This window comes from Schistocerca cancellata, chromosome 2 (assembly GCF_023864275.1).
Source record: "Schistocerca cancellata isolate TAMUIC-IGC-003103 chromosome 2, iqSchCanc2.1, whole genome shotgun sequence".
Taxonomy (NCBI): domain Eukaryota; kingdom Metazoa; phylum Arthropoda; class Insecta; order Orthoptera; family Acrididae; genus Schistocerca; species Schistocerca cancellata.
Window position 1 is genome coordinate 1,117,007,519 of NC_064627.1, and position 27,341 is coordinate 1,117,034,859.

The following is a 27,341-nucleotide window of genomic DNA, read 5'->3' on the forward strand; positions in this document are numbered from 1 at the left end:
GCATTTCACTTTGACATGCGAGCTTTTTTTGGTCTGGGTGATCCCTTTGAGCACCATTGGGAACTTCAGAGTTTTGTCTCTGGATCATACTGAAAAAAACAACTTTCATCACCAATAATAACATGGCTCAACAATTCTGGATTGATTTCCGTTTGCTCTAACAGGTCGGCTGCCACATTTTTCTGTGTTTCTCGCTGTTGTGGTGCGAGACTTTTGGGGACCATTTTTGCACAAATCTTTCTCGTACAAAGATCTTCAGTTATTATTAGATGAACCATTTCTTGATTGATGTTCAGTTCTGCAATCATTTTCATGGATAATATTCAGTCAGATCGTAAGACTTCATGCACCCTGGCCAAGTTGACATCCATCCGTGAGGTTGATGGTCGTCCACTGCGGTCTTCATCTTCAACATTCATTCTGCCTTCACTAAACATTTTATGCCATGAAAAACTTGAGCTCTTGACATAACCTCCTCTCCGAAAGCCTTCTGAAGCTTACTGTAAGTTGTTGTCGCGTTTTCACCCAGTTTAACGCAAAAAGAAATGGCATACTGTTGCATAATATTATGCAGTTCCGTTTCTGTGACTAGAGACACAAACACATGTTAACTTATTACAGCACAACTCATGACTGAGCAGTTGCATTGATGTGCCGCTTGGAGTGGAAGCAGCTTATAGACAAAGGTTAAAGATATTGTGCCTGCGCAAGCCTGCAGGGTTGCCACATCTTGCAAAGAAAATCAGTCTCATTACTTTATTGTCACACCTCGTATACTTTGTTTAAATAATTCATTTTTAAAGGAAGACATACACAATGTGTGAACAAATTCATTTTCTGTGTCATAGTTATTGACATTAACATTTTTGCTGAATTTTGCAATGTTACTTTTCAGAAACTAAACTATATCCTTTACCAGGGCTTTTACTAGTTGTCATCGTGCCTGAAAGTGAGAAGCATCCTACCCACAATTCTTTCCAGCCATCCCATAGTGGAATTCTACCACCCACCCAGTCTGTATAATATCCTGGTCCACCCTTCATTTCAGTAGCCATCTGCATAACTGATACAATGAGAACTATTAAATTATCAGACAGCTGCAAACTTGAGTGGACTTTTATTATTTTAGAAAAATAAAAAAGGGGTTTTTATTGCTCTTACCTCAAAGTCAGAGTCCAGTACCTTATAAAATGACAAGAGAAGGCATGCTGGGAAGTACTATTATCCTCCATCAGAACAGTACCTCTCACAGACATGGACCAACTTGTGCAGTCTTTGTGATCAAGAAAAAGTGATCGCTAGTCCAGCCTCCTGTCACGATGGTGTAGTGAAATATGACCCTACTGTTATCACTGATCATCAGGTGATGGACTTTGCCCAGACATCAGCATCAGACAACTACCCATTCACATTCTGTGTGTGTCACCTTGTCTTTCAGCACAAAATATTTGCCGTATAACACCCCTTTTCTGAGTGGAAACTCCACAGTTCACTGATAAAATGCCAAAGTACAGCTACAAGCCCTGATTGACTACATAATCAGAGTTATACCATCTATCTATAAAATGCAAGCATCACATCCTTCTTACTTCTAACTGAATCTGGCTTAAGGGCAAGTCCCCCCCACCCCCACCCCCCACCCATCCCCTGCCTACCAGTGGAGGGGAGGTAAGAATATCCTAGTTTTGAAACCAGGGAAGATCCCAGTGGGTGTATAGCCAGAGACCAGTCTGTGTTACCAGTGTCCTTTACAACTAACATGAGTACGTGGTAAGCTGAAAATTGTGTTAGACCCTCATGTCTGTCCCAAAATGTGTGTATTGGAAGGGACATTCTGCTAGTGATCACCTGATGTTGACTGCCAGAATGGCCTCAACCAATCATTAGTATGTAATCACTGTCTTCTTTCACTTGTGGGCAGTTTATAACGCTGCATGACCCAATCACATTCTCATTGCCTTAAATGAGTGGGGCTTCTGAGGCTCTCTCCCATCCTTCATCCAAAATCTTGTGTCTGTGATTTTTAGTCCAAATTTAATTCCAACTGTGCTCCATACATGCAGGAAGGAGGAGACTTCTGATTCTACTATAGTTCTTCCAGCATGATGGGAACTGGGTGAGAACTACAGGCTGCTGTAAGAAAGGTAAAATATTGGGCACATACACATGGCTTCCAATTTACCACTGTCAAAACATGTCTTGTTTCTCCTGATGTAGATCCACTCATTCACACCCAGAAGTCTACATGCATAATGATCTGCTTGATGTGTCAAGACATGTCACTTGTTGTTGTTGTTTTTGTTGTTCTCATCATCGTTATGTTGTTGTTGTCGTCGTCTTTAGTTTAAAAACTGGTTTTGTTGCAGCTCTCCATGCTACTCTATCCTGTGCGAGCATCTTCATCTCCAAATAACTACCGAAACCTACATCTTTCTGAATCTGCTTCTGTATTTATCTCTTGGTCTCCCTCTAAGATTTTACCCTTCATGCTTCCCACCAGCACTACATTGGTGATCCCTTTAAGTCTCAAATTGTCTTATCAACCAGTTCCTTCTTTTGGTCAAGTTGTGCCACAAATTCTTTGTCTCCCGAATTCTACTTCGTACCTCCACATTAGGTATGTGATTGACTCACCTGATCTTCAGCAGTCTTCTGTAGCACCACATTTCAAAACTTCGGCTCTCTTTTTATATAAACTGTTTATCGTCCATGTTTCACTTCCATACATGGCTGCACTCCAGATGAATACCTTCGGAAAAGACTTCCTAACACTTAAATCTATATTCAGTGTTAACAGAATTCTCTTCTTCCGGAACACTTTTTGTGCTGTTGCTAGTCTATGTTTTATGTTCTATCTGTCAGTTATTTTGCTGTCCAAATAGCAAAACTCATCTACTACTTTAAGTGTCCCATTTCCTAATCTATTTCCCTTAGCATTCATGATTTGACTACATTCCATTATCTTTGTTGTGCTTTTGTTGATGTTCATCTTATATCTACCTTTCAAGACCCTGTCAATTTTGTTCAACTGCTCTTCCAGATCAAACTTTGATTCCTACTCCAAATTTGTCTTTGGTTTCCTTTACTGCTTGTTCATTGTACATATTGAATAACAGTGGGAATAGGCTACAGCTGTGCCTCACTCCCTTTTCAACTTCTGCCTCCCTTTCATGCCCCTTGGCTCTTTATAACTGGTAAATTGCCTTTCGTTTCTTGTGTTTTATCCCTGCTACCTTCAGAATTTCAAAGAGAGTTTTCCAGTCAACATTGTCAAAAGCTTTCTCTAAGTCTGCAAATGCTAGAAATGTAGGTTTGTCTGTCCGTAACCTATCTTCGAAGATAAGTAATAGGGTCAGTATTGCCTTGTGTGTTCCTATATTTTTCCGTAATCCAAAATGATCTTCCCCGAGGTCTGCTTCTACCTGTTTTTCATTCTTCTGTGTAGAATTTGTGTTAATATTCAGCAACCTTGACTTATTAAACTGATCAGTAATTTTTGCATCTGTCAGTAACTGCTTTCTTTGGAATTGGAATTACTACATTCTTCTTGAAGTCTGAGGGTATTTCACCTGTCTCATACATCTTGTGAACAAGACGGAAGAGTTTTGTCATGGTTGACTCTCTCAAGGCTATCAGTAATTCTAATGGAATATTGTCTACTCCTAGGGCCTTGTTTTGACTTAGATCTTTCAGAGCTTTGTCCAGTTCTTCTCACAGCATCATATCTCCCATCTCATCTACATCCACTTCCCTTTGTATAAATTTGCTTTCAAGTTCATCTCCCTTGTATAGACCCTCTATATACTCCATTCATCTTTCAGCTTTCCCTTTTTTGCTTCAGGCTGGTTTACCATCTGAGTTATTGATATCCATGCAGCTGCTTCTCTTTTCCACAAAGGTCTTTTTAATTTTCCTGTAGGTACTACCTGTCTTTCCCCTAGCGAAATATGCTTCTAAATCCTTATGTTTGTCCTCTAGCCATTCTGGCTTAGCAATTTTGAGCTTATTGTCAATCTCATTTTTAAACATTTGTATTCCTTTTCACCTGCTTCATTTGCTACATCACTTCTTAGGAATTCTATTTGATGCCTTGCTAACTTGGGCACCCTGTATATGACACTTCAAGCAGACACCTTAGTTAAAACTTAATTTCCTATGCTATCTCAGAAACACCATCTGAGGCGGGGACTGTTCCACCATTTTAGAACTCTACAGAACCATCATTTTATAATGTTCATGTTATAGAAGCTTGGATTATGGGTCAGTGGCACGCTCGGCATTGTGACTCCTAGATTCGATCTGTGATTGTAGGATCAGAGTTGTAATTGGTGCCTTTCTGATGAGCCTTGTAGGCAGCCTCCTGGTGGCACAAGGAATGCCCCATTATGGGTAGAAACCACTACTCCTTAGCTACACCACACAAATCTATACTCATCTAGGATATTTGAATTGACTACTTACCAATCCTGATGTGAAGGTATAACTTCCAAAAAAGTGATCTCCATCTAGAATTTTCTTATCGGCCAGGTTACAGCCTACCCATTCCAAGTTTTGCTTACCTTCTGACAATTCTTTCACTTTGTCACACTGCGGAACGCTCACATGACTTATACCTTACCTGCAAATTTGCCTGGATCATTCTCTTGGTCCAAAATATGTGATGCACCTCTCACCATCAATTGTTCTTCTTGGAGCTTGTAGGGACCTCTGTGGGGATATCATTTATAAGGATGGCTCAGGAGTTGGAGACCAGACAGCCTCTTTCTTTACATACCAGAAACACCACTCCCTGCCTATTAGATGCTATGTCTTTACAGTGGAATTGGTGGCAGTCAGTCATACCACCAACATGCATGGAACAAAGAATGGTGTGTCACGGCCACAATCTATAAGTTACGGACAATAAGAGAGTCTTTGACTGTGTAGTAGTCTCCCAAGAAGGAATAATGACAATATTTTCAGAATCTTGTTATAAGAATAGATTGCTAGCCCAGCCTCATTGGCCAGCAACAATGGGCATGTGTGTGTGAGTTGTGCTGTCGTAAATGTATCTGGACTGTCTACTTTAGGAGGAGGCCTTTTGACCAAAAACTCGCATTTTTAATAGTCTTTTTGTTGTCCCTGTCTGTGACTCTATGGGGTACATATATATCTTCTGTATAGGGTGAATAGCAATCATTCCTTTTCATAATATTGTTGTAATCTTCCCTTGGATTGTCTCACTGTGAATTCTTAGACCTTTGCTGCCTCCCTACTGGTCACACCTATCTGACCCTTATACACCTATTATGACAGTCTGCACCATCCTGTTGTGTTTGTAGTGCCTGCCGACCCTCCGTATCTTCTGGTAGGGCCTCACCTTCACTGCTACACAGTGGACTTTGCAGCTAGCTGAATCACTCTCTGAAGTCCAAGCTGATAGCCCATGCAGCGAATCGGTTTTTGAATTTTATCCATTAGATTTGAGTGTATACTGTTTATCTGAAGTATTTGTTGCTGGATGGGGATGTAGGGTTGCCTCTTGCCACATTTTAGCCAGGTGGCTTTGGGCTGACTTGGGCTAAGAGTTGGCACGACAAACCTAATCAGTTGTAATATTACTCTTGACTCTTAATTTCTTGCAACATTTATTTTTACGTGCAGGCGAATAATCTTATAAAATGACTACAAAATTGTGCAAACATCATGAAACAGAATAGAGAGATACCTTCAAGAGAAGATTACATGAAAATTCAGTTAATCATACACAGTCAGTCATTGTACCAGTATTCTGTGATGTGCATTGGTATGTATGGTATGCTGCTAAAATGTGTGATCATTGAGAACTGTTCATAAATGTAAATAAAGTTTGTTTTGCAATAGATGCATGGAAAAATCATGCACATCTATAACTTTGGCATTCGTCACACATGCTGTATGTCACAATAATTATTGTTTTCCATGTTTCTACGATCATCATCATCCTGATTCATGGAATGCTACCTGGGTTTATATATTATATTTGTCGCAAATGTATGTACAGTAATATAAATGAAGTGAATATACTGATTTGATTGGGAGTTCTTGTTTATTCTCTTTCATTTCAATCTCCTCATGAAAATAATTGTCTCTCAGTTTTTCAGGATAAATATTATGTAAATAATAAATGAATCATTAAATATGGATAATTTGCATCGTCATAATAAGTCAGTTGTCAAAATTACATAGGGATGGAAAAAGTTACTTGCAGCGTGATTCAATCCAGAAACCTCGCACTTACGAAAGTACCTGCATACTCACACAGCTGCCGACTACTTGAATATTTGTGACAATACGAAATATGTAAACTTGTCCAAAATATTCAAACTCTGTCTTTTTGATAACGGTTAGGAGTTGCATCTTCCTGTTTGTGTACGTTGAAGTTCTAGTTGTGCCCTGCACACCTTGTCTATATGAATCAAATCAGCAGTGGGAAACTTACCTCTTGTAAGCCTCACTTGAATGGTGTAGCATAAGGGTGCGTACAAGTTGCTCTTGCTCCTTAATCTTTAGCCTGCCCCTGCTCACAAACCCTTCAGTAATCCATTGATTAATGGAAAATGCCCATTTATTCTTGGACAGCATTTCTTACAAGTGTTCGTTTCCTTTCATGACCACTAAAATAGTGACACAATGTAGCAGGGCTATTCTAAATATAGAAAAGTTAAGTTCTTGGGTTAGTGTTGATTGACAGGTTCATTCGCTAGTGTGACTTTCGTATCATTCAGTAACACTCATTGCTCAATGCCTTACTTTATGTCCGCATGTCGCAAACTCGTCTCCAGTTATTTTTCTTAATGATATTATTTTTGATCTGTCTCTTTTGATTGATTAATGAATGGCACGTAATATATTTTCCACGGTTGCCTATGTCATAAATTAACTAAGATTTGGACCTGCTGATAAGATTCAAATTATTATGCTTCAACTCTTTTTAGCTGACTTCTTTTCCTTTGCAGTGTCTTCAGTGCTAGAGGCTGAAAGAAATCTGGAATCCTTGTCAGATTTATACTTTTGACACAAAATATTTTTACTTTCAACACCAATCTATTTAACCTTCTTTACACAGTGACAGATAACTCTCATGAGATATGTATAGTACAACTGTGTCACAACTGCTTGAATTGCAAATATCTTGCCTCATTAGACTGCACATCAGGAACACATTTTGACAGAGCAAAATGTTTGAGAATAAAAGACGGAATAACAGTTTTAAAACTTCTTTTGTTTTTGCTTCTACAACACCAGTATTGTTAACTGTGAGCGCCATTCTTCTGTGGCTGCAACACAACCCCAGGCTGTGACATTTAAGAGCAAGCGGCTCGGAGAATATGGAGACACTAAACTTGTCCTCCAGTTATGCAGATATGCTGTGCTCGTGTATCTTGTATTACCTGTGCATAATAAAAAACAATTTCTCCCACATTATGCTGTCCAAAACATACACTGAAGAGCCAAAGAAACTGGTACACCTGTCTAATATTGTGTAGAGCCCCCGCAAGCACACCGAAGTGCCACAACATGATGTAGCATGGACTCGTCTAATGTCTGCAGTAGTGCTGAAGGGAATTGACACCATGAATCCTGCAGGGCTGTTCATAAATCCATAAGAGTACGAGGGGATGGCGATCTCTTCTGAACAGCATGTTACGAGGCATCCCAGATATGCTCAATAATGTTCACGTCTGAGGAGTTTGGTGGATAGCGGAAGTGTTTAAACTCAGAAGAGTGTTCCTGGAGCCACTCTGTATCAATTATAGATGTGTACAGTGTCACATTGTCCTGCTGGAATTGCCCAAGTCCGTTTGAATGCACAGTGGACATGAATGGATGCAGGTGATCAGACAAGATGCTTACGTACGTTTCACCTGTCAGTCGTATCTAGATGTATCAGGGGTCCCATATCACTTCAGCTGCACCCGCCCCACACCATTACGGAGCCTCCACCAGCTTGAACAGTCCCTTGCTGACATGCAAGGTTCATGGAGTTGTGAGGTTGTCTCCATACCCGTACACGTCTGTCCGCTAGCTACAATTTGAAATGAGACTCATCCGACCAGGCAACATGTTTCCAGCCATCAACAGTCCAATTTCAGGGTTGACAGGCCCAGATGAGGAAAAAAGCCTTGTGTTGTGCAGTCATTAAGGGTACACAGTTGGGTCTTAGGCTCTGAAAGCGCGTATTGATGATGTTTTGTTGAATGGTTCACATGCTGACACTTGTTGATGGCCCAGAAATTTGCGGAAGGATTGAACAATCCTCTTCAGTTGTTGTTGGTCCCATTCTTGCAGGATATTTTTCCAGCCACAGTGATGTTGGAGATTTGATGTTTTACTGGATTCCTGATATTCACAGTACCCTCATGAAATGGTTGTATGGGAAAATCCCCACTTCATCACTACCTCGCAGATGCCATGTCCCCTGGCTTGTGTGCTGACTATAACACCATGTTCAAACTCATTTAAATCGTGATAACCTGTCATTGTAGCAGCAGTAACCAATCTTAACAACTATGCCAGACACTCGTCTTATATAGGTGTTGCCAATCACAGCATTGTATTCTATCTGTTTACATTTCTCTGTGTTTGAATAAGCATACCTATACCAGTTTCTTTGGCACTTCATTGCATAAAGATTTGTTAAATATCATGATCATCATTCATTGTTTAGGAGGACAGAGATTATAACCAAGATTTGTTAAATATCATGATCATCATTCATTGTTTAGGAGGACAGAGATTATAACCAATCATTTTCTCTGAAATCGTGTTTTATGCCTCAGTTGTCAAGCAAGTAATGCTGCATTCAGCAGTGTAATGATTATTAGACATGTGTTGCATAAAGATAATGGAAAAGAGCCTGAATACCCGAGTCCTTTTAATTAAAGCCAATATAACCACTTATGAACACCAAGTGGGTGTAAATAACAAGTATCGCCTTAATAATATGACAACAGGTATGGCTTCCATGACAGACCTCACGAACTGCCCAGTGTGCCAAGTGCTATACAATTTGTTTAAGCAGAAGCCATTCAGATTGAAATATTAAAAATGAAACTCTCCATAAAATGATGTTAAAATTCTTGTGAGTGAAGGATGCAAATTAAATCTAATTTACTAATATTCATTATCAAAGTATTTTCATCTACATAACATGTTCTGCTTGCATAGAACAAATACCTTCAAGGATTCTAACGGTTACGAGGTATGGTAAAACTTGGCAGAGGGTACAACCCTGCTACATTACAGTTTCCCAGTGTTTGTATGTTATGAGATTCATTTTCTGAAATTTCAACAGCTATTTTAAATTCTCTCTTTCATTTTGTCACGTACCAAAGCTGTTTCTGCAATCATTGCAAGACTTATAATGTCTTCTCAGTTCTCAACAACTTACCTTACAAAACATACAAATACTGAATGAAATGCAATAATGCCCAAAATACACTCCTGGAAATGGAAAAAAGAACACATTGACACTGGTGTGTCAGACCCACCATACTTGCTCCGGACACTGCGAGAGGTCTGTACAAGCAATGATCACACGCACAGCACAGCGGACACACCAGGAACCGCGGTGTTGGCCGTCAAATGGCGCTAGCTGCGCAGCATTTGTGCACCACCGCCGTCAGTGTCAGCCAGTTTGCCGTGGCATACGGAGCTCCATCGCAGTCTTTAACACTGGTAGCATGCCGCGACAGCGTGGACGTGAACCGTATGTGCAGTTGACGGATTTTGAGCGAGGGCGTATAGTGGGCATGTGGGAGGCCGGGTGGATGTACCGCCGAATTGCTCAACACGTGGGGTGTGAGGTCTCCACAGTACATCGATGTTGTCGCCAGTGGTCGGCGGAAGGTGCACGTGCCCGTCGACCTGGGACCGGACCGCAGTGACGCACGGATGCACGCCAAGACCGTAGGATCCTACGCAGTGCCGTAGGGGACCGCACCGCCACTTCCCAGCAAATTAGGGACACTGTTGCTCCTGGGGTATCGGCGAGGACCATTCGCAACCGTCTCCATGAAGCTGGGCTACGGTCCCGCACACCGTTAGGCCGTCTTCCGCTCACGCCCCAACATCGTGCAGCCCGCCTCCAGTGGTGTCGCGACAGGCGTGAATGGAGGGACGAATGGAGACGTGTCGTCTTCAGCGATGAGAGTCGCTTCTGCCTTGGTGCCAATGATGGTCGTATGCGTGTTTGGCGCCGTGCAGGTGAGCGCCACAATCAGGACTGCATACAACCGAGGCACACAGGGCCAACACCCGGCATCATGGTGTGGGGAGCGATCTCCTACACTGGCCGTACACCACTGGTGATCGTCAAGGGGACACTGAATAGTGTACGGTACATCCAAACCGTCATCGAACCCATCGTTCTACCATTCCTAGACCGGCAAGGGAACTTGCTGTTCCAACAGGACAATGCACGTCCGCATGTATCCCGTGCCACCCAACGTGCTCTAGAAGGTGTAAGTCAACTACCCTGGCCAGCAAGATCTCCGGATCTGTCCCCCATTGAGCATGTTTGGGACTGGATGAAGCGTCGTCTCACGCGGTCTGCACGTCCAGCACAAACGCTGGTCCAACTGAGGCGCCAGGTGGAAATGGCATGGCAAGCCGTTCCACAGGACTACATCCAGGATCTCTACGATCATCTCCATGGGAGAATAGCAGCCTGCATTGCTGCGAAAGGTGGATATACACTGTACTAGTGCCGACATTGTGCATGCTCTGTTGCCTGTGTCTATGTGCCTGTGGTTCTGTCAGTGTGATCATGTGATGTATCTGACCCCAGGAATGTGTCAATAAAGTTTCCCCTTCCTGGGACAATGAATTCACGGTGTTCTTATTTCAATTTCCAGGAGTGTATTTGACCACCTGATGTCCACGAAACTTTGTTGCTTGCTGGTTAATCTCTACCAAAAGAGAAAGATTGTGGTGCATTTAACACTGCTACCATTAATATTGTCCAGTTAAAATCTGCAGCAAAGCCACCTCCTTAATAAGTTTCGTGTACTTCTATTTACATCTATGACTGTAACACTTGACACAAGCAAAGAATGAAACCTGCTCATTTTTTTCATAAAAAAGATATAGCACATGTACATGTCACATTCACTTAGCTTCCAGTATGTAGTAGAATATTTTCATTTCTCCAGCAACTTCTCGCAATGCTGTAGACTTTTGTTCCTTCATTGTCAACAAACATTGTTACTCCTGTCATAATGTAAATAATGTAGGAGGACAAAGAACAACTCACCAAATAGTGGAAGCATAGAGTCATCAACAGGAACACAAAAAAGAATGAAAACTGGGCCCTCTCTTGGATGAATCATTTTATGAATATGTGCGTGTGAGTGTTCCTGCACTCTCTCTCTCTCTCTCTCTCTCTCTCTCTCTCTCTCTCTCTCTCTCTCTCTCACACACACACACACACACACACACACACACACACACACACACACACACACACACACACACACAGTGAGAGAGCAGCTGACAGCTGTCACATTATCACTTCAGTTTATCATAACCCCCATAATCATAAAATATTCGGAAGAAACAAATATTTTGAACACCAATGTTATTAATTTAATTTAAGGTGCTCTGTTAGGTCTCAGCCTAACTACAATCTCATAATTCATGACATATAAAGAAGAAACAAATATATGTGACAACTAAGATTATTAATTTATTTTCTGTTATTAAAACTACTGTATTCCATCCTAACCTAAGCCTCAGGCTAAGCTACAGAACACAACTGTCACATTCCAACCTAATCCCAACCTTGTAAGTCATTACATGTTTGTCAAAACTTCAAATATTTGTGACCACAGTGAAGAAAATGGTTTATATTTTGGTGCTAGAAATTCATAGCCTCTTTTATCAACTCTCATCAGTTATGTGAATGTGTCATCTTATTGGCTACATGAAACTGATGTGTTTGCCAACCTAAGAGTAATAGAGAAACACCACTGTGACTGCTTCTGGCCTGTATGTAGACTTGAGCTGTTATGCTCTCTTCCAAATGGTTTGTTGCACTCCTTTTAGCCACTTGTCCCTTGGCTGTCACCTTAGTTTGTGCTGATATAAATGACAAGCTAAAATTGTGTGCTACACAAAGTGCAGTGAACAATCACTCTAGTCAAGCTTGCCTCATAGTCCAACTCAAAGCTTCAACATCCCATGAGCTTCTTTCCTTTCCTTCCCTTCCAGACTTTCATTTTGAATCCTGGTCAAAAAACATGGTTTCAGTCTCACATAATGAACACAGCAAACCCTGATGGGAAAGCAGGCATAGCCTCTGATATTTGTAAGGTGCTCTTTATTTGGTACACACCAGCAAAGAGTTTTAGGTATAAGAGCAGAGTTCCATAGTGCTGCTTATTTGTTTATTGTGTGACATCTTCACACAGATGACAGAAACACTGTGTATACTGGAACATTCCAATGCAAGGAATGTAAAGTCACAAATATAGTACAGGCATTAAACTACATGTTCATATATATAATTGTTCAATCACCTCTATCACAGATGGGGTTAATTCAAGCAGATCCATCATATCACATTGACAGGCTCCTTTTTGGAACTCTTGAGCAATATGGAAGATTTTCCAATGTTCCATTGCACAGTCACAGTGGGGTATATAAACAGTAAATCAGCACGACTGCCAAAGCATCTACACATTCTGTTGGCAGTTTCCAGACATGATGCAGCAGATTGACGCCACTATATTTATTAGCTGTATTAATTTGGCTGTTGATATGTTGTCATGGTAAATAGAAATAATAAACTCAAGAATGTAATCTCATTGTTTCAGTGAAACATGTTGAACCTATTAGTAAACAATAATATTTCCTTCATGAGTTTTTAACTTTAAAATTAGTTCTGATACAACTAGAAGGTATAACAGTGTAAGACTAGTATTATAGGTGAATGTTTGGTGAGCAAAAGTTCAGAGGAGTATCTCCTGACATTTCTTCACAAGAACTGACATTTGTGGCTAGTATTTTAAATCACATCTCTTTGCTTTTGCTGTAGATATCGTCTAAAATTAGCATGTAGTCCATTGAGCGATATGATTTTTTCCCTCAGTTTTCCACTTATCATCCTGCCTTACAACTACAAGAATGCAATTGTAATTGATACTTTACAAGAGTGGAGGACTGGCAGTTAAGTTTATCATTGACTAAGACATTTTGCATTGCATCCATTGTCAATGACTTTTAAAACTTTTCAGTTATTTTTTTAATTTAGTAATGTGGTCAAATTTGAAGAATGAGTTTTAGTAGTATTGCTGAGACACATGAAGACTTCACAAAGCAATTGTACTCAGAGAACAGGATATTGTGAATACCTCAATGACAAAGTGTAAAATATAAGTGAAGCTGATTGTTACTTAAATTATGCCGGAGTTAAATCTGATGTGCAAGAATATGTATATCTTCCCTGTTGGAAGACAGTAGATATTCTGCCATAATGCCATAAAATTGTTAACAATGACATTACATTTCGTACCTCTCCAGAGGCTGGAGTCGCAGTGCTAGCACTACTACTACTACTACTTCTATATGATCTTGTGAGTGTCATCTGAAAACACTAGCTAATAATAATAATTCGAAACAACTTAAAACTGTAAACAAAGATTACCTTACTAGATTAAAATTATTTGTTTGGCTCGGACGTTGATGCCCAATAAGCAGTATTCTTCATATTTCTTACTAAATTGTGGCCTTTATCCATTTAGTTAGACTGAGCAAATGAAAAATGTGTCGGGAGTTATGGTGGCAGATGTTAAACTTTTCAGGGACTGCTAACAGTACCGACATTGCACTGAATATACTTAAATGTCTTTCTGAGGTTCATGTGAATTCTGGCAGATTGTTTTCAGTGTCACCATATGGATTGTAAAATGTTTTGACAAGTGTGCAATTTTGTATTTCCTCTAAGAACATCTAGAGCTGTATCTCTTTTGTCTTAAATGCAGTGCAACATAGCACCAACCTTCTTATCTAGCACAACTTTTTCTTGTTTAGGTAATAGATTTTCAGTATTAGAACATGGTACTTTGGAAATTTAACATCACGTTTCCTCATTTGTAATGTGTCTTGGCATATTTCAGAGAGTTGACAACATCATTAATAGTGCAGAGCCACCTCATAGTAAATAGAATGAGCCAGTATTTTTGTCTGATTATGAATTCATAATTAGCACGAGTTCCATTTTTCCAGCATCACTGCAGAGCCTGTGGACAGGTATTCTGCAGTCAGTGCTCGTCAAAAACCTCAACACTGCCAAAGTTTGGAATAGAAAAAGAAGTTCGTGTATGTGAGGCATGCTATGAATCGCTCAATAAGTAAGTACATAAATATTTATCAGCATAATACATCTGCTTCCAAGAAGCTAAGATTTCCTTTTACTAAAATTGAACTAAATGTTCACTGAAAATTTAGATCTACCTCAACCCCACCACCTACACAGAAGTCTGAGGGGGAGTTGCCACCAGAGTATCTCAGCAGTTCATTAGCACAGCAAAGTCAGGTATTTAATTTGCTATTTCTTCAGTTAAAAAAAAAAAAAAAAAATGCAATTTATGACAACCCATCCAAATAATGACGTAATAGCTTTAGGTAATGAAAGTTTACACACAGTTGTTTCCTCACAAAATTACTAGACTTTTTCTTTATGTTATAGAAAAAGTCAGGCTTTTCATCTGTGTCCCTTGCTTATATACATATTCCTTAGATAGAATCATAAGTCTGATCTAGTATGTCTAAAATGTGTAAAATGATCATATTTCAATTTTGAGCCCTTTCAGTCTTTAGCAGAGTCATGAACTGTGCTTTGATACTTTTCTGCATGCTTCTCAACCAAATATATTTGCATGATTTTATTAAAAATGTTTGTTACAAATTATAAAAATGAGTCTATACTGAAATGCTGATTATTTCAATTAAGTTAACATAGTCTAATGGAAAAGAGAGAGAATATATGCAGTTAATAAAGGTATCTGTTATTGATATTGTTTAAAAAAAATTAATACTGTGACATAAGTACTGATATATTTGATATATTTCTTACTAGAGATAACATTTATATATAAAAAATATTCATTTGCACAGTCTTTACTATAAACAGCTTTTGGATGAAATGTTTCTGAAACAAGTGACTGAGCTGTCATCTTTTGTTTTGGAAGAGTAAATAAACATATCTTTTCTCTTGCTCAGTTCTATGAAGAAGTCAGCAAAATTTCAGAATGATGATCCAGTTTCTCAAGACATACAGGTATTTTAATTGGTTCTGAAAATAGCTGAGAGACCATTTGTATGTACTCATATATACTTTAATCTATGAACATTGATAAGATCAAAGTGACATATTCACTGAATCAGAAATGGGGACACAAGTTTCGTTGTTTGTGGAGTGTGTGCATTGTTTCACAAAATGTGCTTTTGCATGTGTGGTATTTTAGAGTGTGCTGAAAGTCATATTGAAATAAAATCTTCATGTCATTTTTGTTCTTGAATTTAGTTCTTAGTTTGCTTAGTTATTCCAAAATATTGATTATCTTCTAGGCTGCACTTGGGATTTGTAAGAGTTTACTAGTCAGAAACAATTAACAGGTGAATTTAAAATGCTCTAAACAAATTGTACCATCAGTAGGAGTGGATGGGAGGAGGGAAGAAGAGATGGGATGGAGAACAATAATTAACAGTGTTATATTAAGTTTGTTGTGTTGCTTCAGTAGTCATGGTTTTGGGAGCCATCTGTTATGCACATACTTACATCTTAGTGCAAATGACAGTAGCTAAGTTAGAGTAATCATGCGTACAGAAACGAGCCATACTAAATGCAGTCTTAATGTCAGAGTAAAGCTGTCTCTGCTATTGTCAACAAGAGTTATCATGAGTAAATGGAACAAGTGTTTATAAGCTAGACGCACAGTATACACTGCCAACATTTGCAGAGTTGTGTTGGTATTTTCAGTGCAATACAGATATAAATATAAATGAGGATGAGAAATCAAAATAAATGTAATTGCTCTGTAACAAGCAACCAGTTACCATGGTTCTCTGATAACAAAATACACAGAAAATATGCCTGAACAAACTGCAAAAGTTTGTGGAATTCTTATCCTCCTATGTGTCAATTGATTTTTTAGGAGAATAGATACCTTGCTTAAATTGTTAACAGTAACGACAGTGCCAACATTGTTGTGATGATGTGCATGTTGGACCCTTACAAAACAATATATCAGAAGAACAGATAGTGCAGATCTAAGATTTCTGAGAGTAATAGCTTTTTACACAACACAATGTCTGTAAACGGAGAGATAGTTAAGTGGGGGAATAAATAGAAAGAGCATGTAACAAGACTGCAAGAAAGCAGAACACCAAAACTAGTGCTGAACTATATGCCGAAACAAGGAAGACAGAAGTTATTGGTCAACGAGGAGATAGAGCAAAGTACTTCAGGACAAACAAACCAGAGATAGTTTAATCCTTGATCTTGGTGTAGATAAGAACAACAGCAATAAAGACAAAAGAAACCTCATAAATGTATGTTGCTGTTAGTGCATTTTTCACAAAATTTAGAGTTTAAATTTATAGTGGTGCATATAAAGTGTGCTGAAAAGTCATACTGAAATTTTATCTTAATATTGACCTGCTTTTTGATCTTGAATTTGAATTCTTTGTCTGAGAAATCAGTATGAAGTATAAGTGCAGTAAAGCAGTGAAATTCAAATGTAACATCAGCTTTGATGGAGACTTGGTATACGTGCTGACTGACTTTCACTGTGAACCAGTGGTTCAACGTAACGAATATTCTAAATGTTAAATCTGGGGAAGGAGGAGAACAGAGGAAAATTTGCGGCTGTGCGCAGTGTTGTCATTTCCTTTATTACAGCATCCACTTCGTCTACATGCAAACTACTGCTCTGTAGGAAAACATAACTTCTAGCGTATGCCTGTTTAATGAATATGGCCCTGTAGTTTCTGATAATGTAGCAAGGCAATTATGGAAAGCTTTTTTTACTTCATTAAAAAGTACAACTTGACCCAATAGACATTGACAGCATAATAATCATGCTATTGACAATAGATCTGCAGTAACTAAAGTTAAAGAAACGTGATTTATAATATCTGTTATAAGGGTGACATTTATTTCAGGGCCCTCCTCGTAAAACGGAGGAGGAGCTGCGGGAAGAGGAGGAACTGCAGCTTGCCCTTGCTTTGTCAAAGTCTGAGGCAGAGCACAAGGAGAAAGAGGTGAGATTACTTTTCCATTTTTGTTAGTGTTGTATAATGTAACCATTTTACAGTTGATATAAAGGGGGTGTTACTATGTCTATTCTTACATCTTTTATTTAGCACATATTTGAAGGACAAAGTTTCAGTTATATCTAAAGTTAGTTGGTCTGGAACCTATTACAGGCAGACAATAAAATTCTGTGTGTTAGGACTGTCTTCTCCATATTTGAGTAAGTGGCACTATTCTGATCTCCATATTTGAGTAAGTGGCACTATTCTGATAGACAGCAGGGCAGATGGTATCCAGGGAAATAGCCTCATTGATAAAGCAGTCACATGCTTTTAACAAGAACATTGCACCTTGTGTCATTACCTTTCTTTTCTTTTGTTGAGAAAAATCTGGTTACTTGAGCACTATAGTGGTAACAGATTGTGTTGTGGAATTTCCTCTTTTGATGCCCCCAGGGGCTCACACCTCTTATGAGTTTGTGCTGGGCCACCAAAGGGCTGATTGTGCATGGATCTGGTACGTGAGTTTGGACACTCATTTCCTTCCTTCATGGCATTCAATAACTTTTCATTCTTAACTATACAGTCCCCTTGTCAGCTTTGACTTGCTACTCCTTTTTCAAATTCTACAGAAGTGTGGATCCTACAGAGAAGGTTGCTCAGTGTGGTGTATATTCCATCTTTTGTTCCTCTCTCTCTCAGCACCCTTCCCTTCTTATAAAGATATTATACCCAAAACCTAGCATGGTAGCCATTCCTTTGTGTGTGTGTGTGTGTGTGTGTGTGTGTGTGTGTGTGTGTGTGTTTGGAGGGGGGTGGGTCAGATACCTGCCTGGTGGTAGCCCCCGGTAGCCATTCCTGTGTGTGTGTGTGTGTGTGTGTGTGTGTGTGTGTGTGCGCGCGCGCGCATCACGCTGTTGATGTCTAAGCTGGAAACTCCCCACACAAGTGAAGGATTCTACTGCTGTCATGGCTGGGGTATGAGGACTGCAGGCAACGGTTTACAGGCCAGGTTTGCTATGACACTTGCAGAGAGAGAGAGCCCCCATTCGGAGTGGGTGCTACTCTGGAGGAAGATTCGCACAGGAAGCAAATTAAACTTTCTTCCACTCGTAGCTGCACATGAATCACAAGGGAAAGATTATTACAATACAGAGAGATACGATGCCAAGACATTTCCTTCCCTGGCTGCTCCATGGGAAGAGGAATAAGTCAAATGTCTAGGAGCAAAACACTTCAGCCAATACATGGTATGTACTTGAGATGATGAGGATGCTTTTGCTGTGACAAAACTATTATTTTTTTGTTGAAAGCTTTGAAGTTAAATTTAAGGAAGTTGAGTCTCTGAGAAAATGCGAAATGGTTCATTATTTATTAAAACTTCCTCTGCTGCCCAGTCTGATGCTCTCTGCTGCCCAGTCTGCAGCTCTTCAGGCATGTGGTTGTTTAGGTGACATGCCTGTGACCATTACCCCATGCAGAACTTTGAACACGGTCCAAGGATTGAGCTTCCACTGAGATCTTATGTTCCACACAGAAGAGGAACTCTGGATTAATCTCCAACAGTGAGGCATAAATTTTATCAGACGCGTTTAAAAGGGCCCAAGGATAATCATACGAACACAGGTGCCTTGATCTTAGCCTTTGAAGGGAATGTCTTCCTGGAGAAAGTTAAGGTCATGGTGGACAGGTGTGATGTGAAACCAAATGTTCCACCACCCATGAGCTGCATCAGATGTTAACGCTTTGAGAGTATGTCATCATGCTGCTTGGCAGACCCAGAATGTGGCAACTGTGGATGATCACTCCATGAAGATAGTCCTTGTGAACATCCACCATTGTTGTCAGCTGTGCAAAACATCATCCCCAGTTTGTCAGTTTTCAAGAAAGAACTTGAGATCCAGGAATAAAAAGTTATTTACTGCCTGTCGTAAATGGAAGAAATATGAATGCCTAGATTCTGGTGAGATGCTATGGTGATCAGTAGGAGACTACTGCAGCATGGTGCTTTTTCTTCTGCCACTCCCAGAAGGAATCCACAGTGCTATGTCATCTCCAAATCAGTCACCCCAGGTTAACCCACAGTTTCTTTTGTGTAACAAGCCCCCCCCCCCCCTCCCCCCTCCCATTGTGGTCATCGAACCTTACAGACAGTAACTCCTATTCTGGTTGGATGCTCTCTCCTTTTGGTCCTCTACACCAGGTATGGACAGATTGCCTCTAATATGGGTGGATGATTCACAGATGGTTGAACCCATTCTCGGTTCTCTCCATGAAAGTGGTTTTTATTCTTAGCTACAAGGTTTTAATCTACCTCCAGAGCAGGGGCAGGATGGCTGGGGATAGGGCCTCCACTTGCATGCTTGGTCTGGGGGACCCCCCAAACCTACCTCCTTAACCAGGCTACTTTTCCATCCCTCTTCTACCCTCTTCTGCTCTGTTTTAATCACTTTTGATTCAGTTTGCCTCCTTTCTGCCACACCCTGTTTTCTGTCCTGGGTGTTGCATTTTATGAATAGGGGCACTCTTGACTGTAATGTTGTCCCTTACATTTTTCACCATCGTGCTTTTACTATTATGAATCTCCTGACTACATTGACTAGTTCAGACAACATTCTCAGTGGACATCTCTACATTCAGATGCACCACTCTTTGATCAAAGAACTGATGGCCTTGTTATTTGATCCCTTACAACCCCCCTCACCCCCAGTCAACCAACCAACTTTCCTCTTTTGAACAGCAAGATTATTTGTATTCAGTTGTTGGTGTCAGTTCATAGCAAGCACTGTGAAGAATAGCAGGCAAACTGATATATTGGTCATTATACAAAACACATACCGTATTTACTCAAATCTAAGCCACACTTTTTTCCGGATTTTTAATCCAAAAAACCGCCTGCGGCTTAGAATCGAGTGCAAAGCAAGCGGAAGTTCTGATAAATGTTGGTAGGTGCCGCCACAACTAACTTCTGCCGTCGAATATATGTAGCGCAACACAGGCATGCTTTGCAGGCACAAAGATAAATACCGGCGCCAAAACCTCTGCGTCGGTAAATAAATGTAAAAAAAAAGGTGGAAGACGAGCTTTTTTCTCCGCCCCGAGTTTCGACCACTGCATTTTCATACATTATCCAACGAAGTAAATACAAATTCCGTATTGTTCATTGAATTTTTTCATACCTGTGAGAAGAGATGGTTGCTAATAGGAACTTTTATGAACTGTGAATCACATGCAGTATTCTCTTATAAGAATAATACGAATATAAACATTATGCCATGTATTGTTTCGTGTTTGCTGCTATCTCACTTAAATCCTGTCTGCCTAATAAACTACGAAACTAGAGTGAGACAACAGCAAACGTGTAAGAATATACATATCATGTCATGTTTATATTCGTATTATTCTTATGCCTGATAGTGATACAGTCAGAAATGAAGCACGGTAGTTGACTAGATTTTTAAATCTAAGATGACTCTAATTTCTGTGCAGAATGTAATGTACTAAAGAGGCGCCTGCAAAGATTTTCAAACGGAGAAAAATTTTCGCTAAACTCTCCTTCAGAACATCTTCTATCATACGCAGTCTATTATTTGGTTCTTGTTGATCATTATCAAAGAAAGCAGCAGTGTGAGTAACAAGAAGTAGCAATCTCTTGCCGTTGTTTCGGTTTTGAGACAATTCCTCTGTTTTTTCATTTTTTATTGTAAGCCGCGGTAGCGCGCACAAAAGCAAGCCATGCTGCGACAAACAATGCATGACTCAGTACAGTAATGCATTTTCAGCTCAGAGTGACGTAAACACCTATAACAAAGAGAACGGCACTTATCAGATCAAAGAAAAATATGCAATCAAGACAAAGCCAGACGAAGCACGTGAAAAAGGAAGGGTACCTGTATAAATACGGACGGAGCGCCTGACGCATAGCAATGGCTACCTGGTTAAGCTTAAGTGCTAAGCTTAAGACTTGAACCAAACTGCTGTAGCTGTATTGTCATTCATTCGACCGAAATTGTGTCTCATATTGCAATGGACCAACTTTGTTTCGATTTGGAGGTGCGGCCTAAAACTTTTCTCTCCTCTTGAATTTAGAGTCTCAAATTTCAGGTGCGGCGTAGATTCGGGAAATTTTTTTTCCCTTGATTTCGAGTCTCGTTTTTCAGGTGCGGCTTAGATTCGAGTGCGGCTTAGATTCGAGTAAATACGTACAAATATTTTGTATGCACACATCATGTCAGTCCAACCTGAAAGCCTTCATAAAGTGTCTGTCACGACCTTGGTGCATCCTTGCCATCACTTGTAATTTAAGGACACTATGAAATTTTTTAATCAATTCCATCTAATCTTTGTAGTCTGAAAGCCATTGTCGTGTAGTATGCATATGTTGAAATAGTTTTGTAATTCCCATGTACAATTTTGCAAAGTACCATTTCTTATTTAATAAATAATCAATGTAAAACAATTTTCATGATTATTTGAACCCATTATATATTTTGGACAACTTTCTAATTTTTACAGAAGAAACGCACTACATCAGCCATTATTTCAAATGCAGCGGCCATTCAACGTGCAAAGCAGTATTCACCTCCTCCACTCATGGTGAGTGCTATGCTTCTATACATGTATATCAGTTGCTAGAAAAATTAAAACTGAAATACAAACACAAATGCGAAGCAATGACACCAGTTGAGGAATCTGTGCTAGTAACTTGGTCCTGTGTGCTTTACATTGCAGGTGTCTCATGAGCATTTTCATTTAACAGTTTATAATGATTTTAAGTGTGGATAAAACTATCATGATTGCTTTCAAAGACTGAAAGGAATTTTTTGTTGGTTTGTGGCCTTTTGTATAACAATCTATGATTAGTAAGTATAATGCCATCAAGGCAGAACATCAGTGAAAGGTGATGATCATATAAGTTATTCGGCATCTGTGGTTACAAAGAAAGATCACTCATGTGGACTGACCTGTGAGAAATGATGACTAAATAATTTGTAGGGAAATAGAAAATATAGAGTGAACATTTACTATTAGTTGCAGAACACTTGTAAATAAAAATGTGTGAAGAAAATCTGTTTCCAGTGTGTACTATCTTAATTTCAGTGAACTATCAGACTCCATTGGTAGGTCATTAATGCAAGTTTGTGCAGGGAGTTGTGACATTCATCTTATTTTAAACAGTATTTTATTTGCTGATTTTAACATTTTATTGGGATACGCAGTTAACAGAAAGAACTTGCTTTCTTAAGCAGCAATGTGGAATGCCATAGCAACAAGTAGAAGTGGTTCCCACATTCTATCAGGAGCCTTCTTGGACATATTAAATACTAGAGGGACCTAAGTCTCATTAAAACATTGCTGCTACCTTGCCACTACACAGTAAACTATAAATATCGGGTAATAAATGAGAATTATTATTCTGCCTACTATGTATGAATAGTTCTGAAGTCGTATGAAGTGTACTCAATATTTATGTTGGTGTACCAATTCAGACAGGATGGCAAAATGGAATTCCTTTGGGCGCAGATTTGGTATGTTGAGATTGACTCAGTGTTTTCCAGTGGTCTTCCAACTGGTTATGGAGGAGCGAAGGTATTGACTGGTCAACCCTCTGGCATTGCTTCTTCATATACTCCAGTTGCTATTTGCATCACACTAGGATATGTCCCATGCTGAAGGCTTTGGCATGGCAACACATTTACTGGCCAGTGATTGATCATGATATTGAACATCTTGTATGAGCTTGCATGGCCTGTGCACTCAACCAGGCTGCACCATCATGGCAGTTTTCCCCTTAGTCACTTTTGGAGCACCTTTGCAATAGGATGCACATTGGCTTTGCCAGCTATTTTTTGGGAAGCATGTTGTTGATGGTGGTCGACGCACTGTCAGATATGCTGAATGTAACCAAGCTGCCCTCCAGAACATCAACTGAATCTATTTGCTGTTGTCAATCATTTTTGTGATCAATGGCTTTTGCAGGATCCTTGTCTCCAATAGCGATCAGCAATTCATGTCGAAGGAGTTTGGAGATTTTTGCATTCACAGTGGTATCCAGCATCTACTGCTGCCCTGTTTCATCCAGCTTCTAATTCAGTGATGGAACCATTTGTGAAAATGTTCAAAACCCAAATGAAGAAGTCCATTTCTGCCTCACCCTGTGACAATGCACTGGTTCTTGCCTCATGCCGAGTGACTAGAGTTACTAGGTTTTCTAATTGAAAATAAGGGAGATGCTGAAAATTGCTAACATGAAAGTTCCTGGCAGATTAAAACAGTATGCCGAACTGAGACTCGAACTCGGGACCTTTGCCTTTCGCGGGCAAGTGCACTACCAACTGAGCTACCCGAGCACGATTCACGCCCCGTCCTCACAGCTTTACTTCCGCCAGCTGTGAGGACGGGGCGTGAGTCGTGCTTGGGTAGCTCAGTTGGTAGAGCACTTGCCCGCGAAAGGCAAAGGCCCCGAGTTCGAATCTCAGTCCCGCACACAGATTTAATATGCCAGGAAGTTTCATATCAGCGTACACTGCACTACAGAGCGAAAATCTCATTCTGGAAATTGCTAACATGTTATATGACATAGGATTAACACTACACTATCAACATTTTCTATAGTACTTCAGTTTTTAGCTACGACGCGTCCAATGGAATTTTCATTCTCATACACTTAAAATACATAAAGCACTTGAGGTTACAAATATTTACAGTTTGATTTTCATTCAGAAAGAAACACATCTTAATCTTTCATACCTTTGAAAAGTTCTTTACAGGTTAAATTGAAATTCATTACAAGGTGCAGTTCAGCATTGAGTTCAACAGAACTTCTGTTTCTCACATCAGTCCACTTATTATTTATAATCAAAAACTCTGTGTGTGGGCTTTAAATCCTGGGATAATCATAACAAAACACAGACTTTTTCCAATTGTGTACCTAATTCCTTTGCATTTTAAATCACAAAACATACATACCCATTTCTCACAAGCATTATCAGCAAAATTGTCTTTATCGTGTAAAATTTCCCAGACATAACAGAATTTGTCACACAGTTCGTCTTCATTTACATCAAATTCAAAATATTTCAGAACATTTTGTAACTCACTGAAATTATTTTCTTTAGTCAGGCAGAGGAAGACGATAATTAATCAGCATATTCAGTGAAATATTGAAATTCTTGAGTAAGTATGAATGTAATGTGCCATAGAAACCATTGAAAATGTTTCCTGTCAACTTTTAACATTTGTATCTTACAAATTAAAAACTGATGTATTGCACTTTCTGAAATGTTATCATTCTTCTTCTGGTATATTTACTCAAAAAGTTCATTTACAGGAATGTAAGTTTCTATAATACTTAGGATTGCATTTTTTAGGTACTTTTAACTCTTGAAAATTGCCAATGTGAGAAAAAAAAAAAGCTAAAGTGGGCCCGAATGATCAAGTCCTTTCCACATTCGTGATGGTCACTATAATGCTTCTGTAAAAATCAAGGACAATTCGCAACACTTATATAACTCTTAATGGCATCCCAATTACATTCAATCCTTTCCACAACAGGTGTGAACAAGAGGCAGCTGGTTGGCACATGCCTCAATATTTCTGATCATTGTAAGTAACAAAATAAGAATTATTGCAATTGTTTTCTTCATTTAACTGAAGAAGGGAAATGGTTTGCATTATTTTAAGACAATTTCTTCGACACCTAAATGTAGTGAATTGCAAACGTGCTTACAAGCATTGTTTAAAATGTGATTAAAGCAATTATGGTATGATTTTCATCATTTAAGAACTTTGTTACAGTTTGATGTTTTCCAAAATTTACGTTGGCATTTTTTGTGCAAAATGATGACACATTTTTAAACTTTGTTTCTTAATTGTGCCCTTAAGCAGACTATAAATCCCACATGGACTTTCATCTGGTTCTTCAATAAAGTCTAACAGATTATTTTTAATACATTCAAGGGAGTCAAAGTACCTAACCATTATGGGGAACAACTTTCAAGTTTTGAAAGTCGAAGCATAGTTGGCAACTGAAAATATTTGTATTTTACTGGGGTCTTTAAGAATGTTTACACAATCGTCAACACTTATTGGAGCTAAAACGTTTTTCAGTATTGTTTCTGCCTTTTTTTCATCAACAGCATAGTCACTGAATAATTCTCTTAACAGTTTATTGCCACGATCTTTACTACTATAACTTAAATTGTGCTTCACTATAAGGAATATTATAGCTCCATTTGCAGTCAAAGATTTCTCACTGTTTGTTGTTGCTGAACGTGTAGGCTGTTTGAAGAAGGTGGAGATTTTGGAATTTTGTTTCATCTCTCGCTCCTTACTTCTATAACTTATGAGTTTAAAGATGTATAATTATGACACCATTTCAAAGAATGGTATCACATTTTATTTCAGTTTAACATAGAGACACCCTAGATGAAGGTGTTCGATACAGTTCCTCACAGTCGTTTAATGAACAAAGTAAGAGCATATGGACCATCAGACCAATTGTGTGATTGGATTGAAGAGTTCCTAGATAACAGAATGCAACATGTCATTCTCAATGGAGAGAAGTCTTCCGAAGTAAGAGTTATTTCAGGTGTGTCACAGGGGAGTGTTGTAGGACCGTTGCTATTCACAATGTACATAAATGACCTTATGGATGACATCGGAAGTTCACTGAGGCTTTTTGCAGATGATGCTGTAGTATATTGAGAGGTTGTAACAATGGAAAATTGTACTGAAATGCAGGAGGATCTGCAGCGAATTGACACATGGTGCAGGGAATGGCAATTGAATCTCAATGTAGACAAGTGTAATGTGCTGCGAATACATAGGAAGATAGATCCTTTATCATTTAGCTACAATATAGCAGGTCAGCAACTGGAAGCAGTTAATTCCATAAATTATCTGGGAGTATGCATTAAGAGTGATTTAAAATGGAATGATCATATAAAGTTGATCGTTGGTAAAGCAGATGCCAGACTGAGATTCATTGGAAGAATCCTAAGGAAATGCAATCCGAAAACAAAGGAAGTAGGTTACAGTACACTTGTTCGCCCACTGCTTGAATACTGCTCAGCAGTATGGGATCCGTACCAGATAGGGTTGATAGAAGAGATAGAGAAGATCCAACGGAGAGCGGCATGCTTCGTTACAGGATCATTTAGTAATCGCGAAAGCGTTACGGAGATGATAAACTCCAGTGGAAGACTCTGCAGGAGAGATGCTCAGTAGCTCGGTACGAGCTTTTGTTGAAGTTTCGAGAACATACCTTCACCGAAGAGTATAGCAGTACATTGCTCCCTCCTATGTATATCTCGCGAAGAGACCATGAGGATAAAATCAGAGAGAGTAGAGCCCACACAGAAGCATACCGGCAATCCTTCTTTCCACGAACAATACGAGACTGGAATAGAAGGGAGAACCGATAGAGGTACTCAAGGTACCCTCCGCCACACACTGTCAGGTGGCTTGCGGAGTATGGATGTAGATGTAAATGAAATGGCCCTACAAAACATAACTTCATATACACTCTACCAAATAAATTATTATTTACTTCTATGAATATAATAGAGAGAAACATTCCACGTGGAAAAAATATATCTAAAAAGAAAGATGATGAGACTTACCAAACAAAAGCGCTGGCAGGTCGATAGACACACAAACATACACACAAAATTCAAGCTTTCGCAACAAACGGTTGCTTCGTCAGGAAAGAGGGAAGGAGAGGGAAAGACGAAAGGATGTGGGTTTTAAGGGAGAGGGTAAGGAGTCATTCCAATCCCGGGAGCGGAAAGACTTACCTTAGGGGGAAAAAAGGACAGGTATACACTCGCGCACACACACATATCCATCCGCATATACACAGACACAAGCAGACATTTGTAAAAGCAAAGAGTTTGGGCAGAGATGTCGCCTCGACTGACATCTCTGCCCAAACTCTTTGCTTTTACAAATGTCTGCTTGTGTCTGTGCAGAAGGGTCGCAAAGACAACCACACCAATACTGGCACCTTCATTCTAGCTTTCGAAGGGGATACCCTCCCAGAGAAGGTCAAGGTTATGTGCTAC

At 39.5% G+C, this 27,341-nt stretch overlaps 1 protein-coding gene across 1 annotated transcript in view; it reads left to right on the forward strand.

The window, feature by feature from the left end:
• Positions 1 to 27,341, forward strand: part of LOC126163155 (hepatocyte growth factor-regulated tyrosine kinase substrate) — a 108,471-nt gene that overhangs the window by 44,188 nt on the left and 36,942 nt on the right. Inside the window, exons 6-9 of the mRNA XM_049920089.1 lie at positions 14,248 to 14,372; positions 14,470 to 14,557; positions 17,188 to 17,286; positions 21,793 to 21,873. Of these exons, the coding sequence (XP_049776046.1) occupies positions 14,248 to 14,372; positions 14,470 to 14,557; positions 17,188 to 17,286; positions 21,793 to 21,873 (393 nt within the window). The remainder of the gene's footprint in view (positions 1 to 14,247; positions 14,373 to 14,469; positions 14,558 to 17,187; positions 17,287 to 21,792; positions 21,874 to 27,341) is intronic.